At 39.6% G+C, this 26,292-nt stretch overlaps 2 protein-coding genes across 4 annotated transcripts in view; both read left to right on the top strand.

Moving 5' to 3' along the window:
* Window positions 1–2,785, top strand: part of gatad2ab (GATA zinc finger domain containing 2Ab) — a 33,652-nt gene extending 30,867 nt beyond the window's left edge. For all 3 annotated transcript variants that reach the window (XM_082522964.1, XM_082522965.1, XM_082522963.1), the window contains one exon: window positions 82–2,785. In XM_082522964.1, coding sequence (XP_082379090.1) covers window positions 82–215 — 134 coding nt within the window. In that variant the 3' untranslated portion in view covers window positions 216–2,785. The remainder of the gene's footprint in view (window positions 1–81) is intronic.
* A 1,883-nt stretch (window positions 2,786–4,668) lies between these two features.
* yjefn3 (YjeF N-terminal domain containing 3) overlaps window positions 4,669–26,292 on the top strand; it is a 48,606-nt gene continuing 26,982 nt past the window's right edge. Inside the window, exon 1 of the mRNA XM_082522973.1 lies at window positions 4,669–5,082. Within this exon, the coding sequence (XP_082379099.1) occupies window positions 5,015–5,082 (68 nt within the window). The 5' untranslated portion in view covers window positions 4,669–5,014. The remainder of the gene's footprint in view (window positions 5,083–26,292) is intronic.

The following is a 26,292-nucleotide window of genomic DNA, read 5'->3' as shown; positions in this document are numbered from 1 at the left end:
TCCTTCTGGCATCACCTTTTCATTTCCGTATTTCATTGTAGTGCTTTTCAGGTGTTTGCTTATGTATTTGTACCTTGACAGGTGTGACCATGGCCTACGTGAACCCCAGCTTGTCTGCTCATAAGACCTCTGCTTCAGTTGAGCGTCAGCGAGAATATCTTCTGGACATGATTCCCTCCCGCTCCATCTCCCAAGCAGCAAACGCATGGAAATAATGCAATCCCACTCCCTTTGACACCATAACATTTAGCTCCCTTAACATCAATAACAGCCATTCACATTATTGTTCTAATTCTTTCTATGGATTCGGCCTCTGGCCAAAACGATGCAGAATTGGCCTCTTCTTGTTGGATAGAGGTGTCCTTACACCTTTCACCATATACTTCTGCTACCTTCTTCCTTTTCTGAATCCTTCCCCCATTGGAGTTGTGCTGTGACAGCTCCAAGATACAAGGAATATGTTAAATATAAAATGGGTACCCTTTCAGAGGGATATATGGATGACGTGTGTACAATTTTACAGACTTCTTCAGTGATGTTGCCTCTCCCCTTCCCTGTATATTGGTTGAACCTTCCAGTTGCACCAAGAGGAAGTTTCCAGAGAATCCCTGAGCTCCTCTGCCTCTGGATTAGGCAAGGAAAAGTAATAAATACTATTACCCACCGTAAGAGATTCGTCTTACTTCCTGCCCTTGTCTAGTCTGAACCAGTCAGACTGAGGCTGTGGTTGCCAAACTGAACGTAACTGAAGACCTCATTACAGGAATTGTTGAGCTTTGAGGACCATCCACAAAATAAGAACTGCTTCAGCTTTGCAAAAATGAATAAAGTTAAAAAAAAAAAGAAAAAAAGAAAACTGGAGGAAAAAAAAAATCTTATCTACACACAGACTGCCTCTTCTCTCAAACCTACAGCGTGTATAATAGAGAAGTTGATGTGTGTTGGATTATTTTGTATGGCTGAATGTTAGGATTTTGTCTTTTCTTCTGTAAGTCATATACTGTGTTTGGAATATTGTGCTCCCTGATACTTTGGAAGTGGCCTCATGTCGAGGTCTGAATTTAAAGGCTAATGTTACTGTTGAGGTGGTTTTACATCTGCTGGGTTCCATGTTGCAGCCTACTTTTAAATGCTTTGTTTTTTCTAAGATCAAGAGAAAGAATAAAAATTAAGGTTTCACTGACTCGTTAAAAAAAAGAAAAACATGGGGCATATTCTTAATGAATATTGTAAAATAAACCTTCCAAAGAACTAGTGGAGCCCAAATGGAATCCCTTCTGCTAGAAGGTTTCTAGTTTATTTGAACCCTCTCTGAATATAAACATGAATTCATGCTAAACTGAGGGGGTGTAAGGAATGTCATATTTTTGACATTATTTTTGCTTTTAGTCATAGGTTGTGCTGCATTCCCCCCCCCCCCCCCCCCCCCCTCCTTCTATAGACAAACTATCTGAATTTATTTATAGGGTTAGTAAAGACATATGCGTATGCCCTAAGTTTGCAAGGATCTTCACTTAGAATTTGTTTTCTCTTGTTTGTCAAGTGGCTCCCACATACCCTATGATTGGTCCAAGAGAAGCTGGACAGCATTCAGAATGTAGTTATGCAAAAACCCCTATAGCAACAAATGACATGAACTTCTAGTCTTTAACATTAAAGTGTGTGTGATTTCTGTCAGGTCATTGAATTGAGCTAACTCTGCCTTTCACATGAGCTATAGTGCATTTCTATCAGGTTGCAGCAGCACAGGATAAGCTAGTGAAGTACAATATGTCTACATGTAAAATGGGAATTTTCCATTGCATGTGGACTTCTGTTATTTTACTACCATGTGTTGTCCCCCCCCCCCCCCTTTTCATTTCAACCCCTGGGGTGGTCCAGGTTTCTCCACTTAGCAATGATTTTACAGGCACTTTTTGAAAAATGTCTCTAAATTAAAATGTAAAAATGTTGTCTTAAGTTTAATCACAGAGGTTTGTTTAATGAGAAGTGGTATAGCCATCTGACAAGCTGAACACCCCAGCAGTGATTTTTTTTTTTTCCCAGCTTCCTTTATCTTTTATTTTACACTTTTCACGTAGAAATGATCCAGTTACGTCTTCATTGATCAGAACTCCCAGTCTTACAGGCCCGTTGCTTCACTCTGGATTTCATCAATACAGATGTAATGTTTTTTTTTTTTTGTTTTTTGTGTTGTTGTTGTTGTTTTTTTTTTTTTAATGGCATAAGGATGTGAGTCCTTTATTCATGTCCATATACTCTTCAGCTCAGAAGTTTTTGTCAGGTGCCCTGCTGGTATGTGCTGCCAGCATTAGGTAAATGAACATCCTTTGCGCTGTGTTATCACTGTACACCTGGGTTTCATTTAGGATGGTGCACCAGTACACTGCTGATAGAAGTACAGGAATATAGTTTCTAACTTGATTTGCTCAAGATCTCGTATTTCTGTCTCAAAGTAGCATCAGAAATATTCCAGGTTATCTGCACATTCCTGACAGGCAGAAGATAGCGGTCCACGTCTTGTGGATGCGAAAGAAAAGCAATCGAAATAAGCCCATCACTTCGTGCCCTGCTAAAAGTAACCCTGCGCTGTCCTGACTACTGCCGCCTGCTGCTGCTGTTTGACAACATCACCATTCCGTTTATTTGGGGTCGACGCGCTGTTAAATGAAGTGCTGCCCAAATGAAAAAGAAAACAGTGTGAAAATGTTTTTTGGGATTTTTTTGATTTTTTTTTTTTTTTTTCTCCTGCTCTATCAAATAATAAAACTAATTTTAATCCCTCTTTCATGGCTGGTTGACCTGTTTATTTGTGGTGTAAATCAACTTCTAGAACTGACTGCATATAAACGATAATTAATGAAGCTAAAAAGCACATTAACATAGACACTGTGTGTGTGTGTGTGTGTGTGTGTGTATATATGTATATATATATATATATATATGAAAACTCAAATATAACTAAGTGACCTCTTCCTTCGGTTTGACAGCTTACAGTCAACAATTGCTGTTCTGCTAGTGGCCACTTGAGGGCGACTTTAGAACAATCCCTATACACCCAAGCTAAACTGTTGATTTTAAGCAGCACAAAACCCTGGTATAGTTTCCTCCCTGAATGACATATCTACTCATCCATCTAGATTCTAGAAAAAGGGTGTGGCCACTTTGAAAATTTGGAAGCCTTTTGGTGCCTATTGATGTGTTTAAGGCTGGAGTTGTAGAAATTGACCCCCCCCCCCCCCCCTTTTTTTTTTTTTTGGGCTCCTTGCTTGTTTACCACTACCAGCTATATGTATCTGTGCATTGCCCTTGCACTTTTTCTTTTTTTTTAGGCTGTTCTTTTAGAATACATTACACATTGCAAAAACCTTTTAAATGCACAAAGTTAAAAAGGTCAAATTCCTTTTTAAGTCGATGTAAAATTCCAGTCAAAAATTAGTTAACTTTCCCCGACAGATAACACCGATGTTAACCTGTCTGGTCTCTTATTTTTGTTTTGCTGCTGGTGGGCAGACCGAATGAAGTAAGCTGGCCCTGTACTGTATATACTTGGTATTGGATCAATAAGAAAATTTGCAGTATGGCACAGCAATATTGTTACTGCCCTCAAAATGCCAGGAAATATAATGCAAATTGAAACACATGTGTTCAAATGAATATTTAATTTACTAAAAATATTGTCAGATGGTTCAGTAAATACCAAATTTTTAAAGAATTTGCGTTTTTTGGTAATTTTTTCATGGTTCAGGCTTTCAAAGGTTATTGCCCCCTTTTTTTGCTGCTATTGGGCTGTTATTGCTATATTAATTAAGACCACTAGGGGACAGAGTTTACCAACATTCCTTACGCCCAGGTTTTCCCTTTGTTTTCCTCCTTGGAATTTGTCGTTATCTTCCTAATAGGTACATTTATGCAGCTTGAAATAAAATGCAGGAGAATAATTCTGTAATGGAAAAGAAATACAGGCGTCAGTCTGTTAACTGAGCTGTAAGGAGTCAGAAAGTCCGGGCAAAGTGAAGGGTGAAAAAGGGAGAGAGACCTTTAAAAAAAGAAAGTGGGCTATTGTTTATTACCACAACCCACTCATGAGCCTCATTCCTTGGCAACCACAGGTTCTCCTTGTGATACTGCTATACATATCCCTTCTCTGTGTGCATGCGCAGCTCTGTGTAAATTAATAGGTTTGCATTTTCAACAGGTTTACATTTTATCAGCTGCTTCAGATTGATATCAAGAGGCAGCATTTATTAGGTCCTAACTATCACGCTGATAATATCACCTATGATTAATGCCGGAGCTGCAAAAATACTGCTCTGTAGCCACGTTGGCATTAAAGTGTTATTACTTCAGTTAAGGTAATAGATTCAATTTATCTCTCACCACCACGTGAGAGATGGTAGTGTTTGTGATTCACGGAGCAGTCGAGTGTTTCCTCACTCTGGTGCTTGCTCTCGATTCTCCATCAAGGGATCCTTTGGCAACCAGGGAGTATGCATGGACGTCTTTGTGCTTTTGTGAATTTAGGGGAAGTGAGGGAGGCTGTTGCACCGTCGATGACTGAAAAGCTATGATCGTGGCAGCCCGAGCCAATCAGCCAAGGAGCACCATGCCTCCTGATTCTTAATTGGCTGGGTTTCCCGGCAAGCGCAGCTGATACACACAGCCGGCTGGTTTTATCAGAGAACAAGTCGGGGCCACAGTGGGAAGGAGAGAGAGACAGAGGGGCGAGGCAGAGATACAGAGACAAGATTCAGTATGTGTGTGTGTGTGTGTGTGTGTGTGAGTGAGTGTATCTAGCAGCCAGTAATTACCATCCAGCGCCTGAACCAATCAAGAGCCGTAGAGAAAGATACAGAGGGAGGAAGCCCCTTTCGATTCTCAGTCTATTCCCAGGCAAAGAAGTAGTCAGTGTGTCCACTGAATCTGAGTCAGACAGAAGGTACGCAAGTGTTTTCTTTGGAGCGGCACAGCTCATCCCTTCTCATATTTGCCGAGTCCTGCTGGGTGAAAACAGATGGACAAGATGAACCATAGCTCAGCTGAGGCAGAGGCTGAGACCATAGAACCACTGCGCTATCTCAGGTAGGCACCAGCTCTGTTCTGTTGCTCTTTTACTGCTTCGTCTCTGCTTCGAATTCGTGTCTTTTAAATTTCCTTCCACACTGTTTACTGTCATCACTTCAGGAGCACAGTGTGAGAAAGGCATACGATAGTGACAGGCAGAATTAGCAAGCAAAGATGGAGTGAAACATCAAAGAGAAGGCATCAATGTATTGATTTGAATCTTAGTTTTTATTAATGTTACAATTTGTTCAGGACAAGCTGCTGAAAGATACTTAGGGAACTAATGAGGGCAATCAATTACAGTCACCAACAGTGGAAATTATAGTTAAAGTAATGATTAGGGGGTCCACCCCAGGAAACTTTTATACTGCTTTGCCCGTTGTATATTTTCTTCATTGCTCTTCCAGTCATGCATCAAATCAAATTACTACAGATATAGGCTATTATTTAATTAGAACACGCGCGGTTAATTTAGACCAAGCAAAGCATCTTATTATTCTGTGTCCTTGAGGATAAGATGTGTAATCTTGTAATGCAATTTAAGGTTAGTGTAGTAATGCTGTTCTCTTTGCTACCTTCGTAGCATCACTTTTACTGGCAAATTGGAGATGGGGGAAAAAATAGTAATACTTACTGTATCATGGGCTTACGCTGTATTTGGGGTTTATAGACATGTGCTCTGCCTCCTTGCCTTTTTTCACATAAGGCACTTTTCATGTAGGCTGCATACAACCATTATAAATCTGGAATCATCTCTAACCCTCCGAAGACTGGAGGACACTTTAGATGTTTAGACATTTGTCTGGATGTTTCTGTTTGTCAATTGTAATATCTGGTCTGAGAGCTACAGCAGTACAGCAGCAATGCTCACTTAAGTTTAAATTAACTCAAATTAAATACTGATAACTGAAATATATGAACTAGTTCTCTATGACAGCCACATTTAACAAGGAGATCCTTTACTTAATCTTCTGAAATAAAGAGTTGGGCTTTCTGGAGGAATTCTAGGCTAGTTTAAATCTTGTATATCAGAGTCAGGCATTCATCTGAAACATTAAACATTAACAGCGGTCAAGCTGTATAAGTCCCTGAGGCAAGATGGACGAGCATCCTTTAAATGGCACAGCCTAACTCACTATTGAGCTGACCATGCCCATCCCCTTTAGAATGTAACTTTTGCTGTCTGCTTCACGCTGAATAGCATGTCATATTGCAAAGTTAATATAATCTCAAAACTGGTTTCTCGAATATGAGTTCAGTGTACTCAAATGGCCTTCACAGTCATCAGGATGTCAACCCAACAGTGCTGGGAAATGGTGGAACAGGAGACTCAGATCATGTGCAGCTGACCAATCTGCAGCAGCTGTGTGATGCTATCATGTAAATTGACTTTGTGTCAGCCACTAAAGAATGGATGAGCAAGAACCTTCTAAAAGCTAGATGAAGATAAGACTGAAATCTTTCTTCCTCACCCCAAAACTAAGGAAAGTCTTGTTTTGCCAAACTGGGACCTTATAAAATGTCCCAGTTTGGCATGTAGGAAACCTCAGTGTTATTTTAGAAGGTGATATAAATTTACAGTCAGTTTAATTGATCATAAATGCCATCACTGAAACTTCACTTAGGCTCGTAGGCATATTGGTTATTTTAATGATCTTTATACTGGCATACAGAGAACTGCCACTGTGAATAACACACCATCCGGAAAGTTGCTGCCATGAAAACAATGAAATTAATATTTTACCTGCTGTTTTAGGTAAACTACAGTGGATAATTTAGACTGGATTTGCCTTGTCCCACCAGTATCCTGGACTCTGTTTTTGATCCTCTAAGAAATTGAGGCTCCTCTAGTTCTTTGCCTCTAAATATTAGATGTGGTGATGTTTTTAATATGTTACGGATAGCTGTTAGTTTAAAGTAAAGAATCTGTGACAATGTTGTTTTTAAAATAAACTCCACTCATTTTGTCCCCAACCTGTTTGTGTACGTTGCATAATTTAACAAGAAACAAACAATTTTCATTATTTCTGTTGTTGTATAGTAAACCACTGTTTATTGCATTGTTTAACTGAAAAAGTGCTATTCAAGCAAAGTCACTTATTTTCAATCATGTAGCCAATTTCATTATTCCCATCCTTATACACTAAAGTGTATATGTGCATACTAATAATCCTATTTTGATCCACTTTATATTCAAAACACCAATCTGTTGTCATTCTGGGATGCAGTGAAACAGCGATAATACTCCCAGAGCAAAACACGCAAATAAAATGTTTTTCCAGAAAACGTTTAAAGTCAAAAGAGTCTGCACAGATAAGAGAAACCCCATGTAAGAAAACATTTTACAGCCCATTTAGCTTTATGTTTTGGTCATTAAGAGCAAGGGTTGTACCCAAATGTAGACAAGTGATTAATTTCAGTTTCTAACAGAATAGCAGTTTTGGACGTCGTTCAGTCATATGACTCAAATTGTTGTGGAGTATATTCTTCCCCTGGAGTTAAATGAGATGAAGCTTACACATCAAAGTCGACTGCTGGGTGTGTGAAAATGGTTTCAAGTATGAGAAAGATATTGTATTAAGCTTTGACAATGAAGAAGAAGAATAGCAAGCAGAAAAAAAGATGATTCTTTTTTTGCTTTGCTTTATTACTTTCTGTAAATGTTTTAATAACTACGGTAACATTTATGTATTTATCTATGTGCTTTAATAACTGTGTAACACTAATGGTATTTTAAGGCATGAACAGGCACACAATACCACTCCCACATGCACAGTCAGAAATGATGGTGCTTATCAAACCCCTTGAAAGACTCTGAACGGTGTTAAATTTTACAGTGTGATGGCAGGATTAGTGATGCGAACGCCTGGATGCTTTCCAGCCCCGCTGTTTTTGTCTCAGGCTAATCTGCTGAAACTGTGTGTGTTCACTCACAAGTGAATGACAATTGCCTTATTCTTCCATCAGTGCACTTAAAATAAGATAATAGAATTGACAAAGCCCTGACAGATGGCGTCTTCATTTTCTTTTTAGAATTTTTAAATAAAAAATATTCCGTGTCCCCCGTTGGATTTTATAATATATGTAGGCACACGGTACCTTCGGATGTCTTCATATTAAAGTTTCTGATGCATGTTTCTTTCACTGTGTACATATTATTTCAAAAAATCAATTTTTTTAAAATGTCTCTAGATACATTACTTTTTCTTTCCTCATGCACTGCCTGCATTTGCATTCTTCTCCCTGTGTGTTGACATCCGAGCAGCTGAGGCTCACAGATTAACTGTCACCCAAGAGGCTTTTTCCCAGTTGTCAACCTCTCAGATCTCTGCAGCTTGACTGGGACTGGCTGGCAGTCAATTAAGGCAGTCAATTAAAGCCCCCATACACACATAACTGGGGTAGCTGATTATAAAGCTGTTCTCATTGTCAGTACACAAGGTGCGACTTTTAAATAACGGCATTTGGCTTGTGTAATTCTAAACAGCATAAAGCTCATTTATTAGCTTCAGCATGTATTTATATGTATGCTTATAGACATATTGCCTGTGTATGCGCCATTCTTCTAATGTATTGCCACAATGAAATGAAGCAGTGATTCATAATTCGTTCTAAAATGACATATTGATTTTGAGTTGGTAACCGATATCAGTTTAAAAGTTGGTAGATGACAAGCTGTTTGTACAGCAAACCTGCAAATAATCGCTGCCTTGGAAAAATAAAGCTGTTCAGTGATCTGATATAATTATACAGAAACTTTAATGCATTTGCCAGAGGCAAGCAGCAACCCATTTAGTTAACTAACGAAATCCTCAATATGCCACAATCATGCTGTGTTAGTGTGTTAATGGTGGTGACTGCAGAAGTAATAACAAACTACAGAGATACACAGATAATACAAAATAGGATGTGTAGCACTAATTCTTAAAAAAAAAAGCATTTTATTTGGATCTCAAATCAACTCAAGTACTTGAGTTGATTTCATGCCCAAGGCAGTGGATAACCTGTCAATGTTGGCAGTAGTTCTGAGCTAGTGATGACTTGGCCTTGGAATCAGCACAGGTGCTTGATGCTGCCGGTAGCCTCTAAAAGTTCAGATGAGTAAATCGCAGAGGGCAAATTTTGGGCTTGTGTGTTGTGCATTCAGGCAAATAATGTCCTCCTGGCAGAAGAAGTGAAAATACCTCAACGCCTGGATGTTTACCAGGCTGTATTTAGTAATTGTGTTCAGTGGAAAATTTTACAAGGCCTTCTCAACATTTGCCAGCACAATATATCCTCATATTTATATAATATGTCCTCTCTCTCAGCTCTAACAGTGATTGTAGTTTTAGTCCCATGCTGGGCCTACTGCACCTGAGGCCTGCAGCCACTCACACAGAGAAATTTTAGACTCGTGGTCTGAGATGTTTTCATGTGTCTCCTGCCAGAACGCTCAGCTATCTGAATTTACCTGCTTTGCCTTCATGTTCTTCATACCTTGACGAAAATTATTATTGAGCTTATTGTTATTCCCTTGGCTTGCCTCCCTCATTTCAGCTCCCCGCCACCAATTCCCACGTTGGCAGCTCCATTTATTTGTGTGACAGCTCCAGCATTTATTTATAGGCTTCATGTAATGATTAGGGCAGAGAGGTTGAGATGCAGAGAGGGAGGATCAGGCGAGAGATGATTTGCCAGAGGGCAATGTTTGGCCATGATTTTTCTCCTCCATTAAAGACAGATTAAGTCCATTCACCATGTTTGAATGAGGAACATCGTGTGTGTGTGTGTGTGTGTGTGTGTGTGTGTGTGTGTGTGTGTGTGTGTGTGTGTGTGTGTGTGTGTGTGTGTGTGTTTGTGGGCGGGGGTTTCAAAGTTTTGTGATCTACTTTTTTAAAAATGTCATTACTTTTCTAGCATACATAGCGCAGTGGTAATTAATGAAGTTCACTGAGTGCTTTTGATAACCCCCCCAATTATTAATGAAATATAACTTTCTTGTTTTTTAAATAGATTTAAGTAAGATTTTCTTGTATTTTTATTTATTAAATCTTAGTTTTTGTGATATTGAGCAATATTTCCCCAGGCTTTCTGAAGGTCTTTAAAATGTTTCTTTGGGAATCTTTCTGTCAGGGTCTTGTACCTGACCTTTTTAAGAGGAATGTTTTATTTTTATGGTCTGTTAAGCCACTTAACACTGACCTATGAATCATTCAGGCATAAAAAAGGCACCTAACCAAGCAATGAACCAGTGATGTGTCTACACATAATAGACTAACAAACAGTTTTAAATGGTATCTTTAGTTACTTTGTTACTAGCAGCCTGTCACAAAAGCAAGCCATTTATTCCCATTTGACAAGAATGAATTCCTATTTTAAGATTTATACTTACAATAGATAAACAGTATCTGAAGGTCATGTCCTTAAGAAATAGGGAAAAAAGCCCAACTAAGACCTCACACAGGGCTCAAGAGATGCATCTAACCCTTCAGTTGATTCATCTACTGTTTACTGAAGGCTCTTCAGAAATAAACTCATTGGAATGTCTTCTTGACATCCACGCTTCCAATAAACTCATTGGAAGCGTGGATGTCAAGAAGACATTCTGAAGGAAGGTCTTCTTGACATCCACGCTTCCAATAAACTCATTGGAAGCGTGGATGTCAAGAAGACATTCTGAAGGAAGGGAAACAAGGAGAAAAGGCTGAGGCATGCTAAATCACACAAGAACTAGATTAAAAATCAGTGGCAGCAGGTCTGATAAGTGATGAATCCAAATTTGGAATTCCTGGTTCAAATTGTTGTCAGTGTGTATGTAAGAAGTCAGGAGAGGAGGGACATCTGTAAAACATGGCAGAGTCTTTGTCACAGTTTTCTGCTAGTGGTTTTTGGAGATCTTGCCAAAACTGAGGGAATTATGAACACAAATCAAACACGATCAGAATCAGATTCAGCATACAATAGCACACAGAAAGAGTCTGACTGCCTGAATACAAATTTGAAGTTTAAACATTATTAAAACAGTGTGGGATTCTCTTAGGAACAGAACAAAAGGCAGCCAACATCCAAAGAAGAGCTTGGGATGTCCTTCAAGAAGCTTGGAGAACTATTCATGAGGATTATTTAAAGAACTTAGAATAAGTCGAGCAATGTGCAAAAGCCTTGTGACTTTTTCACATTTTCAGCAGCATTCTAGACCCTGATTGGTGACCGGCCAGTCAGCCTCATACCAGTTGCATACCAGCTAACAACAACTTAGCGTGGAGTCACCAAAGTAAGGTGTGCAGAGACGACCAGAAAAACATCATAACAACAAACCTAATCAGACACTTAAATCATTTTAAAGAAGTGAAGAAAAACTAAGCAAACAAAAGTGGCAAAAGCTAAAGCTATCCAAATGCAGCCAGCTACAACTTTAGAGCCTCGGTATGAGCAAAAGATCAAAGCGGTTAGGGGGAAAGTTATGGAGTTGAGTGAAAAAGAGAAAAGGGTAAATGTCTTGTTAACTTGTGAATTTGAATTAATGTTCAAGAAATCTCATGACCCTGCTTTTGTTTGGTGAGGTAAGATATGTTGTTAATCATTTGTACCTCTGTTTAATAGCTAAGCACTTTATTTTCAGTTTTTTCAGTGACAGAAGATCTTGTAACTTACTGGAGTTTACAGAAAATTTTAAGTTTGATCATTTTATTATTAAAATAATGTTTGCATTGAAGAAAGTGATTTTTATTTGTTTGTACTGTCAGTTATAGTTCTGGAAGGAAAACCAGGAAGCTAGCAGGTCACACTAAACAACTTCTAATTAGTACTTAAGAAATTATAGCTGAGGTCTTACCTTTTTCTATTAAAAATAAATAAAAGTTTTTTTACACAGTAGCTATTATTTGGAAGGAGCCACAATCACCCAAAGGCTAAACGGCTAAATAGAAACTAAGAAGGTAAATACAGGGATGTGGTAATTAATTTTTCATGTTGATGAATTCACACCAAACACCACCTCCCTGGTGAGGTTGAGGTCTGTTTCACCTGAGATTTGACAGCTCTTATGTTCATTTCCCTGACCACCTAAAACAAAATAAATACTGTAGATTCAGGTTTAAATCAGTCTCCAGGCAGCAGCCTTTGTTAATCAAGAACACAAGAGAGCCATTTGAGAGAGGCAGAGCTCAGACTCTCATCTCCTCATTATGCCCACACTGTGAATCATGGGATTTCAGTGGATATCAGGGAACACTGGAGAAAAAGCAATATTCCCCACAAAGTGCCCCAATTTATTTAAACAAAAACACACACATACAATGGCAGATGCACCCTCCCGCACAAAACCCAACAATTGCTTTAGCAGTCATCAGTTTGAAGAAAAAAAGAGCAGACACAAAAGCTCAAACACTTACTGCAGATTGAAGTGATGGGGTGGGTTCGGTTCGCTTATGTCCACTCGTGGTTTCTGTGACAAGACATATACTACAAATTATCCTGCAAACTACAGCAGGTGCACATGGTATATGTCTGCATGTGCAGATTCAGAGCGGTAAGACAGACGTTTTTTTGCAAAAACACAAGAAAATCATTCGTGCTTTAAAGTGACGAGATGCAGTATGGTCAAAAAGTGTTAAATATCGTAGATCACAGGAGCGACCTTCTTGCAGAAGCTCACACGGATTCTTTTAAAGTGTAAGCTGTGCTTATCACCATCTGCTCACCTCTAAAGGCTGCTAGTTTTGTATTAGCCCAGATAACTGTGATAGAAACATCTTGGAGTGTAAGCACTGGAGCAAATTTTAATGATTTTCTAAGAGGTTGCTCAATACATCCAGCTGTTAGGAGTTAAACCTTCTTTTCCTACCACTTGTGCTCAGCTCTCCATGTTGCTCGCTGTGAAACAGTGGATTCTTGTACATGCATAACAAGATGAAGTTAAGAGGGTTCCTCTCTGGGTTCAGTCATTTCAGGTGTCTCTTAACAGAGACATATTTCATTTATTATTCCTCAGACATTTAATGTAATTTAGAGATTTAGTATTGGATACTTAAAACCTGAAAATTGAAAAACATTTCACTGTGTACGTCAAGGATGCTTGTTTGTGTGCGTGACTTAATGTGTATCAGATCGGTTTGACAAGCACTTTTGTCTCTCTGGTGGCAGAAAACATATTCAGCTATGACATCTGTTGAAAACCTAGATCATCTAGATGCCTTAGGAGCCTTCACCCCTAAATTTTCATCAAATGCTCAAACCTACATAAAGTGCTAACAGACTGCTAAATAGAAAAGGCAACCAATAGCTGCCTGGAAAGCACAATAACACATTTTGCTATAGTAGTTTTGGGCTATGATTTGAATATAGTGCACAGTTTTAATGCTGATTTATAAATTAATTATAAATGTGTTCTCTGTTCTGTGTTTTATTCACATTTAGTTTGAACGACACAGGAAATCATTCCTGCCTGTGGCCATCTCCCTGTACAACGCATCCACTTAACACACTGTTTGCTGCTACAACTACACATGTTTCTTTTCCAACTATTTATTTATAAGTGACTTATGTATGTATGTATGTATGTATATATATGTATATATTGTACTATTCTTAGTTAGCGTATTGTCTGTCTTGTCTTAATGTTGGTTTAAAATGGAGCACTGTAACAAAAAATAATTTCCCCCAGGGATCAATAAAGTATTCTGATTCTGATTCTGATTCTGATTTAAAGAACATACCTACATGGCCTTGCTTAATATTTTTGAGTTTATGACAGTGTGTGTCTTGCATAATCAGTCTTTGTATGGCACATTCAGTTGTTACTTTCATATTTTTGTGATTTAAAAAAAAAAAAAGGTATAGAAGTACTCACAACTTCCACTGATGACAGGCGCTTTCACTTGACTCAGTGAAACAGAGCACCAGGCTATTATTAGAGACAGGGCATTATTTCATTTGGCAGGTCCACACTGTGCTTCAATTACCTTTGGTTAATTAAACTATTGTGTTGCTTGAATATGAGCTTTTCATATAGTTCAGTAGGCTTAACAGTGTTGCAGGTGAGACGTGCTCTCCCCCTCATTCTCCTTGTACGTCTTCATGTTTTTCCATCTCACTTTAAGTTTTTTTTGATCAGCCCGAATAATATAGCTGTTATTAATCAACATGATTATCTGGCCACTCAGGTTTCCTGCCTATGATGTTGTTTGTTCCCAAGCTCTGAGCAATGCAATTAGTGAGGGAAATGTTATAATGAACAATAGAAATTGACAGACATTGGCCACTTTGTTAGGTACACCTTGCTTACACCTGGTTTTCCTTAGAACTGCTTTAACTACATGCATTTAACAAAATGCTGGAAACATTTCTTGGACATTTTAGTTCTTATTGATATGAGAGTGTCATGCAGTTGCTGGTGAGTCGTGGTCGTCTGCTGCTGTAGCATATCAGAGATGCTCCTCTGTATACCTTGGAGGTCACGAGTCATTATTTGAGTTATTGTTGCTTTTCTGTCAGCTTAAAGTTTGGCCATTCTCCTCTGGCATCAACAAGGGATTTTTTTTCCCTTAGAACCGCAACTCTTCAGACTATTCTTTGTAAACCCCAGGGATGACTGTGTAGGGAAAATCCCAGGAGATCTGCGCTTTTTGAAATACTTGAGCCTATATGGCACCAATGGCCATGGCTCATTCAAAGTCACTTACATCACCTTTCTTCTCTTGCGCTCCAGTTTGAATTTTAGCAGGTCATCTTGACCATGTCTACATGTCCAGAACGCGTAGAGCTGCTGGAATGTGATTGGCTGATTATATATTTATATTAATAACTGTTTGAGCAGGTGTACCTATAAAGTGCCTGGTGAGTGTATCAATAAGATCAAGGTTAAAAGAAAAATGTTTTCTTTGAAGGGGCCTTCTATACACTAAATGTAATACTGAAAAAATATTAGCACCAATAGTTTTCATTATATTCTTTAAAAGTTGTCCAATTCCCTTGTCACATTATTTATGGCAAGAAAGAACTCATGAAAATCTGTGTTTTTCTCAAATATGTGATATGTTTATTTGCCTATTCATGCAGACTTCAGTGTGTGCAGACAGGATGCACCATCATTGTTTACCGAGCTACATTTAGAAACTGACAGCCATGAAAAAAAGAGGAAAAAAGAGGCACGGCTTGTGGGTGTGCAATGTTCCTGTTTATTTGTGTAGATGACGGTGGCGTTAGATAAAAGCTTAAAAAGTGGTTTAGTGTACGCTGCCTGGCACCTCACTTTTCTGTTTCATTAAGGGAGGGATTTCAACAAGAACACTTGAGCACGCTGCTTTTTTGATAAATACCTTCCAACAATTCAAACCATATCAGCCTCTGATGGAGGCTCACATCCAAGCTATAGGTTTGTGCTTCACTGAATAACAGATTTCAGTCTGCTGAAAAGAAAAAGAGACAATGGCCTCTTTTATTGTGTACTGAATAATCCTTGTTCTGTCATTACTGCCTCATATCCATATTGAGCTATAGTTTTGTTATGTATTATTTTGTATTATTATTGTTAGTATTGATTTTTTGTGGGCTACTATGAGGGATTGATTATTATAACTTCCTTTTCACTTTCTTCTTAAACCCAGACTGAGCTGTGCACACATGCGCTCAAGCGCTTACATTTCAGTGTCCTTAACACATTGTAAATGGCCTGTATTTGTATAGCGCTTTACTAGTCCCTAAGGACCCCAAAGCGCTTTACACATTCAGTCATCCACCCATTCACACACTGGTGATGGCAAGCTACATTGTAGCCACAGCCACCCTGGGGCACACAGAGGCGAGGCTGCTGGACACTGGCGCCACCGAGTCTCAGACCACCACCAGTAGGCAACGGGTGAAGTGTCTTGCCCAAGGACACAACGACAGAGACTGTCAGAGCCGGGGCTCGAACCGACAACCTTCCGATTACAAGGCAAACTCCCAACTCTTGAGCCACAATCGCCCAGGAAAAAGCCATCAAGACATCATCATGCCCACAGAGGAATGACAGAATTTACATGGAGATTTCTGAAAGTGAAAGATGGTTATCAATCTTTTTTGTGCACATTTTATATCTGTGATACAGGTCTAGATTCTAGAATGCCTGGCTTGTAAATTACAGGGAGTGCAGAATTATTAGGCAAGTTGTATTTTTGAGGAATAATTTTATTATTGAACAACAACCATGTTCTCAATGAACCCAAAAAACTCATTAATATCAAAGCTGAATGTTTTTGGAAGTAGTTTTTAGTTTGTTTTTAGTTTTAGCTATTTTAGGGGGATATCTGTGTGTGCAGGTGACTATTACTGTGCATAATTATTAGGCAACTTAAAAAACAAATATATACCCATTTCAATAATTTATTTTTACCAGTGAAACCAATATAACATCTCCACATTCACAAATATACATTTCTGACATTCAAAAACAAAACAAAAACAAATCAGCGACCAATATAGCCACCTCTCTTTGCAAGGACACTCAAAAGCCTGCCATCCATGGATTCTGTCAGTGTTTTGATCTGTTCACCATCAACATTGCGTGCAGCAGCAACCACAGCCTCCCAGACACTGTTCAGAGAGGTGTACTGTTTTCCCTCCTTGTAAATCTCACATTTGATGATGGACCACAGGTTCTCAATGGGGTTCAGATCAGGTGAACAAGGAGGCCATGTCATTAGTTTTTCTTCTTTTATACCCTTTCTTGCCAGCCACGCTGTGGAGTACTTGGACGCGTGTGATGGAGCATTGTCCTGCATGAAAATCATGTTTTTCTTGAAGGATGCAGACTTCTTCCTGTACCACTGCTTGAAGAAGGTGTCTTCCAGAAACTGGCAGTAGGACTGGGAGTTGAGCTTGACTCCATCCTCAACCCGAAAAGGCCCCACAAGCTCATCTTTGATGATACCAGCCCAAACCAGTACTCCACCTCCACCTTGCTGGCGTCTGAGTCGGACTGGAGCTCTCTGCCCTTTACCAATCCAGCCACGGGCCCATCCATCTGGCCCATCAAGACTCACTCTCATTTCATCAGTCCATAAAACCTTAGAAAAATCAGTCTCGAGATATTTCTTGGCCCAGTCTTGATGTTTCAGCTTGTGTGTCTTGTTCAGCCTTTCTTACCTTGGCCATGTCTCTGAGTATTGCACACCTTGTGCTTTTGGGCACTCCAGTGATGTTGCAGCTCTGAAATATGGCCAAACTGGTGGCAAGTGGCATCTTGGCAGCTGCACGCTTGACTTTTCTCAGTTCATGGGCAGTTATTTTGCGCCTTGGTTTTTCCACACGCTTCTTGCGACCCTGTTGACTATTTTGAATGAAACGCTTGATTGTTCGATGATCACGCTTCAGAAGCTTTGCAATTTTGAGACTGCTGCATCCCTCTGCAAGATATCTCACTATTTTTGACTTTTCTGAGCCTGTCAAGTCCTTCTTTTGACCCATTTTGCCAAAGGAAAGGACGTTGCCTAATAATTATGCACACCTGATATAGGGTGTTGATGTCATTAGACCACACCCCTTCTCATTACAGAGATGCACATCACCTAATATGCTTAATTGGTAGTAGGCTTTCGAGCCTATACAGCTTGGAGTAAGACAACATGCATGAAGAGGTTGATGTGGACAAAATACTCATTTGCCTAATAATTCTGCACTCCCTGTAATATAAGAGAATAAAATCTCACATGGTGAAGCTGAAACATTGCTACTGCAGCAAGACAACAAACATCATTTATAAAAACTAAACACAGTTTCATCAACAGTTACCGTGTTATGTTAGATTCCACTGTGCAGCCAGTGGCCTAGTGGTCATTTGGCAAAATGCATTAGCCTGCTTGGGATTCTTCCAGATTTAGATTTAGTCTGTCAGGCCAATACAGTTGCAACTGATGATTTTATAACTGGTGACTGTAGCCTCAAATTGTAGCTCCACTTTAGGTATGTTTACGAGGAATTCTTATGAGTTATCTGAGCGAGGACCTTTGCAAAACTCTTGCTTTATTATTTCAGAGCAGTCTGTGACTCACTGTGTGTGTGTAAATGTGTGGATATGTGCTTAAATCAAAGTTGGGATTATCCTGTTCTTCGTAGAAAGTGTTGCTTATCTTGGCAGGACGTGGGGTCGAGGTTACTTTATTTTTACTGGAACCTTGAACTTGGGTTGCCTATTGAAAAGGTTAAAAACTGGTTAAAAATTATTTAAAAATATTTTTGAAAGATCAGCTCAACTCATCAATTACACTGAGGTATCCATCATATGTTCCCCCATTTTCTCCCAATTATCAATTTCAGGACTCTGGGAGGCCTAGAACCTATCCCAGCTGTCATGGTGTAAATTCTTATGAGTTATCGACATGAGGACAGATCTGTTACCCTTAAACCCATGTCTTTGTACTGCTGGAGTAACTGAAGAGAACCCACACAGACATTAGAGAATTCTTGCTGTGAAGCAACGGTGCTTACCACCATACACTGAGGTGTCTGTGTTGTGCATTTGGGTCTTAATCCTGTTTCCCCCACCATTAGGAATAGAGCATGTGACATCTCAGTGACATTAGTTACATGAGTCATGAGGACAAAACACTCTTCTACCATTTACTCAGCAATGTGATGCACTAAAAATAAGAGGTGCACACTCATCATACACTATGCGTTTTATTGTATTTTAACTTTTTTTAAAGTTGTTTTTTTAGCCAATGTAGATCTGAACATTTGAAGTAAATGGAAAAGAAGATTTGCATCTGGATTTCTTCATGTGGAAACTAAAAGATGATACAAGCAGTCTGCGCCTTTGTTGCTGCTGAACATTTCTTGTATTTCCATATTCAAAATTGTCAGTATCCACCTTTCAAAGCTAAGCTTAGTAGGTCTACTTGGACATTTCTATGAATTGGAGAATTTCTATCCAAGTGTGCACCGGACCATATCTCTCCAGTGCCAAGAGGCACTACAGCGAGTCTCCTCCAAGGTGATCATGCATGCAGCATCTCCCAAGGAAGCTGCTGAGTGGAAACTCTTGAGCCACATTTCAACTTCTCTTCAGCAGTGCCTTAAGCTGATAACAACAACAAAAAAGAAATAAATTAAAAAAATCCCCCATTTACTATTTCCACTGGAGATAGTAAGTGGTATTTGAAGGTAAGGGGGTCCTTAAAAACCTGATTCTTAAAATCTGGGAGTCAAACAGACAATTTCCTCAAATGGTAGCTATAACAAATTGCTCCACTTGTAATTTCTCTTCCTTCAGCGTTTTTTCTTCTGAAGCCTGTGGAAGACTCGCTGACAGGGGTCAGAGCTGTTCTGAGGAATGTGACTACAAAGAATAGTGTTCTCATGGTGACAGAATGGGAGCGACGCCCATTAGCAACTCGCCTTATGTCGTCTTTGCTGGAAAATCAGCGTGAGAAGTACATGTAGAGTGCGTGGGTGGGTGGATGGGGGTGGGGGGGACGGGACTGGAGGATAGCAGAGAAAAGGAAAAAGTGGGTGAGGTCCGGTGAACAGTTAATAAGATCCAGAGGTTTTGTGCCAGTTGCCATAGAAACCAGCCCTGGCTACACCCCAGTGAGGGATGTAGTCTGGCTCCGTGTGAAGTATAGGGATGATCTTTTTGTTCACCCTTTAAACCCTAGGCTTTTGTTTGAAATGTTCACCTGCAAAAAGATTCCCCAGAACACGATATAAATGAAAGAATTTGAGAAACATAATAAATGCAACAAAGCATTACTTCAGGAATACCAGCAGATCAGCTGATCTCAATACCCGATATGCTCCTACACACAATTAGCAAATTTCATTTATGACCATACTATTTAGCCTTCAAGTAATTTTGCTACCCACCTCCATCCCAGAATGTCTTTTCCTGCATCTGCTGTGTTTGATGCCTTCTTTGTTCGGTGCTGGTTTTGCTGCTGCTACCATGCTTTTCCTTGCATGCATGTGGAAGTGCTTGGTTTTCTTCCGAGTGTCAAATGCAAATTACCACTGTGTAGTGGGTTATATTCACCTAAAAAGAAAAAGATCCCTGGTTTGAATCTGAGAGGAGACATAAATCCCTTTGGGATTGTGTCAGGAAGAGAGTAGAAAAACCTGCCAAGTGTCAAACATGAGAGGAGACCCCTTGTGAATAAGCGAGCCTTCAATAGTATCCTAGGAAATTAAAAACTCAAAAATCACCTTTTGAGTTTAATGATCCTGTCTGACAATTTTAGTTGTGCCTATTTTAAATGGGTCATTAAGATATAAATGTGCTGGTGTGTTTGGCTGCAACTGCTCACAGGTTACTATAATAATTCTTTAATTGCTGGGCATAATCAGGTTCCCTCCAACTGGCTGTCTTAGTGCCTGGCTCCGATTGGAAATTTGGATAAACAGGATGCTTGTGTGGTCCATGCTGGTCTGGGTTGTTTTACTGATCGTCAGCCATCCCTCCACCTGTGGCACTTCTCCACCCGTACATCACTTTCAAGCCTCGCCTCAGAATTGCAATCACAATGACACCAACCCAGTAAAGTCCATCTGGTCTGCAACTCATTGTCCTTCCTGTAACATTAGTCTACTAAACATTCGCTCACTCACTGGCAAGCGCATCTCGACCAGGATCTCCTCTCTGACCATAAACTAGACTTTCTCTGTTTGACTGAAACATGGCAACAGTCCAATGACTTTGTCTCGCTCAATGAAACGCCATTGGAGCTTATTTACACCTGTAAACCTCATTGATTGAGGAGAGGAGGGGTCTTGCGATGATCCACTGTTCCACAAGTTCTTCTCATCTCTGCTCCTGTCTTCCACTTGTTTGAATACACCACTTTACAGCTCTCTGGACCGACCCCTACCATCATATGTACTGTTTACTGACAAGTTTGGCCCTTTACCCTTGTACAAGACACTGACGTGGTGGCAGCACTTCTTTATTAAACATTCTTTTATTGTGGTTTGTAATGGGACACAGACACTCTCGCTCCGCTGTCACGTCCGCTCTCTCCCTCCTCCAACTGTCACTGCGCACATATAAAGACTCACATTCACATGCCAGCACACCTGTTCACCCCGCCTCTGCGCCACCCCGGGAGCTCGCTGCGCCACCCCTCCTCTGCAGCAGAGACCACACCCATGCCACATTTACCTATCACCTAAGACAAATAAAGATTTTTTTAAATGACTTTGCTGTTTTTCTATCTCATTTCGCTGTACTTTTTTCTAACATGATAAACCTAACATTCATATGGACAGTGATAATAGCCCCCCTTCCAGAGACTTCCAATCCTGTCTGGGTTGTTTTAGACTGCAACAATACATAGAATTTTCACTCACTGCAAAGGTCATATATTGGATCTAGTGTGCTGTTCTAGTGTCATTCGCACTGACTGCAAAGCCAAATTGTTTAACCTTTCAGATCATATGTTTTTCTCCTTTAATATTCTTTTCACTTTCTGGGCCCACGTCCCCATTTTAGGTTTGACAGCATTTTAGTAGGTAAAGGTGATTGCCTTGGACATGAATTGAGCTGCGGTTTGGGGAAAGCCTTGAAGGGGACTGGCAGCGGCTCCTGGGCCTGGCAGATCCCCATGTACTAAATAGAAGTGAAGAAGTTAAAGAATAGAAAAGGGCAGGGAGGATGGGGCACGAAAACGAGAATGAACAGCTTGGAGAGCTGAAGGAACATATTGTAATTTTCTCAAGAACCAGACATTTTGATCTCAGTTTGTCCGTTTATTTGGTGACACAGGCAAACGGGCCATTAACTCTGGGGAGAGTGCTCTCGTGCAACACCTCACTTCAGCCCCGTACAGTCACTCAACAACCCAGACCCCCCTCCCCTTCCTGCACACATTAACTCCCTTTTTCCGGCAGCACAACCAAACATGTATCTTAAAGAAATAACAACCATGTGCAGAGCTAGCAAACCTGTCACTGTAAAATAACATTTAACCATCGTTACAATATATAGATAAGAACCGGAAGGAGTGTGTTTGGAGGGATGGTCCCAATACTGAAATTCCGATACTTTATCTCCCATTCAAAACCCGCAGCCCTCATGATATTACATTTAGGAACATCAAAGCTGTAAACGACCTCCCTTAAACATGTATTTTTTCAACTCCTCATGATCTGGTTTCCTATTACAATACCAACCTTTAAAACCTTAATACCTTGCTCCTCTCAAACACAGATCTGTTTCTTTTTCTCACTCAGCACCTGGGATTACACCCAGCTCGCGCCTTCTCAAAGCTAAGGGGCGCCAACTGGAATTCCTCTTTAAGAAAACTGGACTAACCGCGCACAAAGAAATGTATAATAACCACATTGAACTGTATTGCCTCCTCCAAATCTACATACTATTCCCATTTATTTTTTCAAGTGTATGTAACCCTAAGTCTCCTTTTTCTTTGTTTAATCATATGACTAGGCCTCCTGACTCTTTTCCTTCTCATATGTACACCGCTGATATTTGTAACTCTCTAAGGTCGTTCTGCACATTCAAAATTTAACTCTGCGGGAACTGTAGTCTTTTAAGATGACTCCCTCCTCCTCTCTGTCAAATAGTTTTCACAGTTGCAATGTGTGCTGATAACACAAAGACTTCTTTTGTTTAGTTTTTTAAAACTTTTTACCTTTTAGTCATGCATCTCAAACTTCTGTGCTGCTGTATCGCTATGTTGCTAACTTTTGGAACTATTGTGAGGCTCCTTGATCTGCCATTACTGTAAAAAATTGGTCCATTGGAGTGAACAGAGATGACTCTTTCATTCAGTGGCTCTGGGCGGTACTGGGTGTCCTCTGAAGTGAATGTACCACATTTCACAAAAAAGACAACAAACACTACAGCAGAAAGAAACCAACTTGCTGCTTGCCTTGTATCAGTAAAGAGACCTCCAGCGAGGAAGAGTATTTTCCAGGTGCTCAAGTTAAATCACTTGGTTTTTTTTTGTTTTACAAAAGAAAACATATGATCATCACAATATGTTTAAATATAATGTAAACTTTTACTTTCAAGTTCCCAGTCAGGTCCTACTCTTCACTAGGACGTGATTGAAGATTAAATAAAACTGACGAAGATAGAGGAGGAACGGACTGTGAAACCGCAGCATCATTGTGGATGTACTTTTTTCCCCCTTTGTGTCCTAGTGAGGTTAAGAAATGAAGATTTCTGTGTTTATGACTGTCTGAAGGTATTGTACTTCAAACTGTTTACGGCTGTGTTTGTGAGCGTCTGAGCGTGTGAGTCACTGCTTGCAGCCAGGAAGGCTTTCCCAATTTTCCGTAATTGGGTTTAGTGTCTCGCTCTGCTGAGCCCTGACTGTGGTTCTGTTTTGTTTCACTTTGGAGGAATGCTATCACTGAATTGAGATTATGTAAATGACTTGTCTCTGTTTCTGTCTCTCTGTTTTTGTTTACCACAACCTCTACTTTCAAATGTGAACAGTAGAAACCAAATCATACATTTAAATTGCAGTTTGTTTTTGAACATTCTAATAATAGAGTAGCAAAAAACAATGTCCATATTTAATTGGGAGTTATCTTTTGTATTCATTTTGTGGGGTACAACAAACATACAGCATTTCATCATAAATGCATACTTCCAGTTACTTTCTTAAGGCTGGTTATTTTTCAGAGCTGCCAGAAAACAACTGCAGCATCGCACATTCATATACAAACACTAGAACTGAAATCATTTAGCTTGTGCAATTATTATTAATATTTAATTTAGTCTTTATTGTTTCTGTGCAGTTGTAATCGCCTGGAAACACAGCTGTATTAAGGATATCATTTCTCCGTTGCCTAACAACACCTCAGAGCCCAGGCTGAAATGTGTTATAATAAAGCAATCAGCAGAAGTGGAGGGGAATCCTTCCTCTTGGTTTGATGGACAGTTGCTAAGGTTGGACTCCCTCACCTGGGAGCCACCTGGTTAATGGTAAAGCAGACAGAGGTATGCAGTAAGAATGGCAGCAAACTGAGAGCCAGACAAAAGAGTCAAGCCACAATCAACTCAGTGTTTACTCGGAAAGAGCAGATCAAAACCCCGGTGAGATAAGGAGGGTGGGGGAGAAAATACGAGAAAACACGTGCTTTGGAAAGGAGCTGTGGGTTTGCCTTTTGTTTTCTCATATTTTTTCAGTTTATTAGCTTTTATTAGCTCACATTGTTCAGATTTTTTCTTCTCACAGCTAAAAATCTGATTTCTACATTTGCATTATCTCATAGCTGTTGTAATGATAAAAAGTCAGACAGAGGGGCAGGGACACAAGCTTCTGTGGCTTTGTGGATTTCTTTTAACTCACTGTAATTAGTACAAATAAAGCCCAAGGACTGTCACAGTCATTAGAGACGGAGTGGGTGGCACTAAAATTGTCAACACTGGATGTAATTTCTCAAGACTTTATATAACACTGCCAACACATGATTATAATTGGTTTTAACAAAGATATACAAGAAGGAAGATAATGTCAGGACTGATGGAAAAAGAAAAACAAGCATTACCAATTGTAGCCATAGTTCTGTGAGCTGGAAGTGCAGCCCTTGTGGTCAACACTCTCCAGATTTACTCTGTGTGGCTTTCATAACTAACCTAGCATCCTCTAAGCCAGCTGGTCACAAACAGAGGCACGAGGTTGGGCGAGTCCAGCCTGTACCCATAGAAGGTCTTTGTGAGAGGCTGTTGAATAAATGTTATGACTGTACAGCACATATTTCAAACTAGTTCTGAATTAGTATGACCTCAGGTCACCACAATGTTATCAGCTTAAGTCTTAATCCCTGTACATTTCATTCTTATACTCTCGTACTATTATATACACATAAACATGAACATATGCTACCACATTAATGCATGAATTGACACCTACTCCTACACCACACACATACTTGTTGTCTTAATTAATTCAGTCTGTGGCACTGAAAACGTGTAGCTATTGCATTATATGAGACATGCACTGAGGATTTATTATTTTTTCAGTCCTTGTCCTTTTTTTGACTATTTTAAACCGTTAAGCCATATATATATATATATATTTTTTTTTTTTTACTTCATGGCTTCACGGTTTGTTTTGTCCAGGAGGGTTTGGCCTGGGTTCATTGGCTACTTCAAATATCCAAGGCTTTGATGTTGACCCATTCCTGTTTCTCTTTCATTACTGCTGGCATGTTTGTGTGAACAAACACCACAACCCCTGAACAAACCAGGTCTGTTATGTTTTGCCACATCCTGTTTTTATTGTGTGGGTGGACAACAAAAAAAATCTGTTTGTGGTTTGATTTTGATTTATCGACAAACTGTAATTCTGTTGTTGTGTGTGTGCTGTGTGTACATCACCACCTCAGACTTTTACAAAACAAAGTTTTACATCTTATGCCTGATCTAGCTCCACACTGCTTTCTTTAGAGGAGTAAGAGATGTGTAACGAGAAGCATACAAGAGTATTTGGAGCTGATCGGAGATGGCTGAAATAATAGGAATTAGGTTACTGGAAAAACACATTATGTTTAAGTATTTGAAATAAAAACACAGCAAGTATTATGCTGAACTGTCCTTTTAGCTATTGTCCTATTTATCAGGGATGTATTATTCATTTTCTCATGGGGCCACATGAGAAACTGGGACTGGTATGAAACGTTGCACCAATAAGCTGAACTCATTTCTGCTCACTATTAATTTTATACAGGGCTGCATTGGTGCAAGAAGAAGAAAAAAGGAAAATAAAAAGGATAGTGTACAAACCATGTAATATTCCCAAGGTATGAGTTTCCAGTTTATAACTCCGGATTGGACCAACATCCTATCCATATATCTGATCGGTAGTGTGCAAATGTGGTCTGTGTGGAGGACTATGAGAATAAACGGAGATGTATTTTTCAAAGCAGCAAGAGTTAAAGCTCCCCTGTCAATTCAATTTTCCTTCACCACACAGTCAAGGTCAAGGTAATGAGATTAGTCATCCTCGAGGAGATTGAATAACGAGCATGCAATTAGTTATGCATATTAATACTAAAAATCTACTTGACTGCTCTGCTTACATGCATGAGATGTATCTCCTGTTGAAGCAAGTTAAAGCAAGACTTTTTAGTGATAAACTTAAATAAATAAACATTTATGTTGTAATAAGATGAAAAGACACCTGTGAATGAAAATGATTGCCAATGACATTTTTCACTCTATTAGCTATGAGCTGGCAGTGCTAGTGTAAATCAGTGGAATATAACAGGTGATGGGTCTGTTTGTGTGGGCAGTAGCGACGG

The sequence above is a fragment of the Aulonocara stuartgranti genome, assembly GCF_965226115.1.
Source record: "Aulonocara stuartgranti genome assembly, chromosome: 23".
NCBI lineage: Eukaryota > Metazoa > Chordata > Actinopteri > Cichliformes > Cichlidae > Aulonocara > Aulonocara stuartgranti.
Note: the sequence above shows the minus strand (reverse complement) of the source record. Positions and strands in the feature narration are given on the sequence as shown.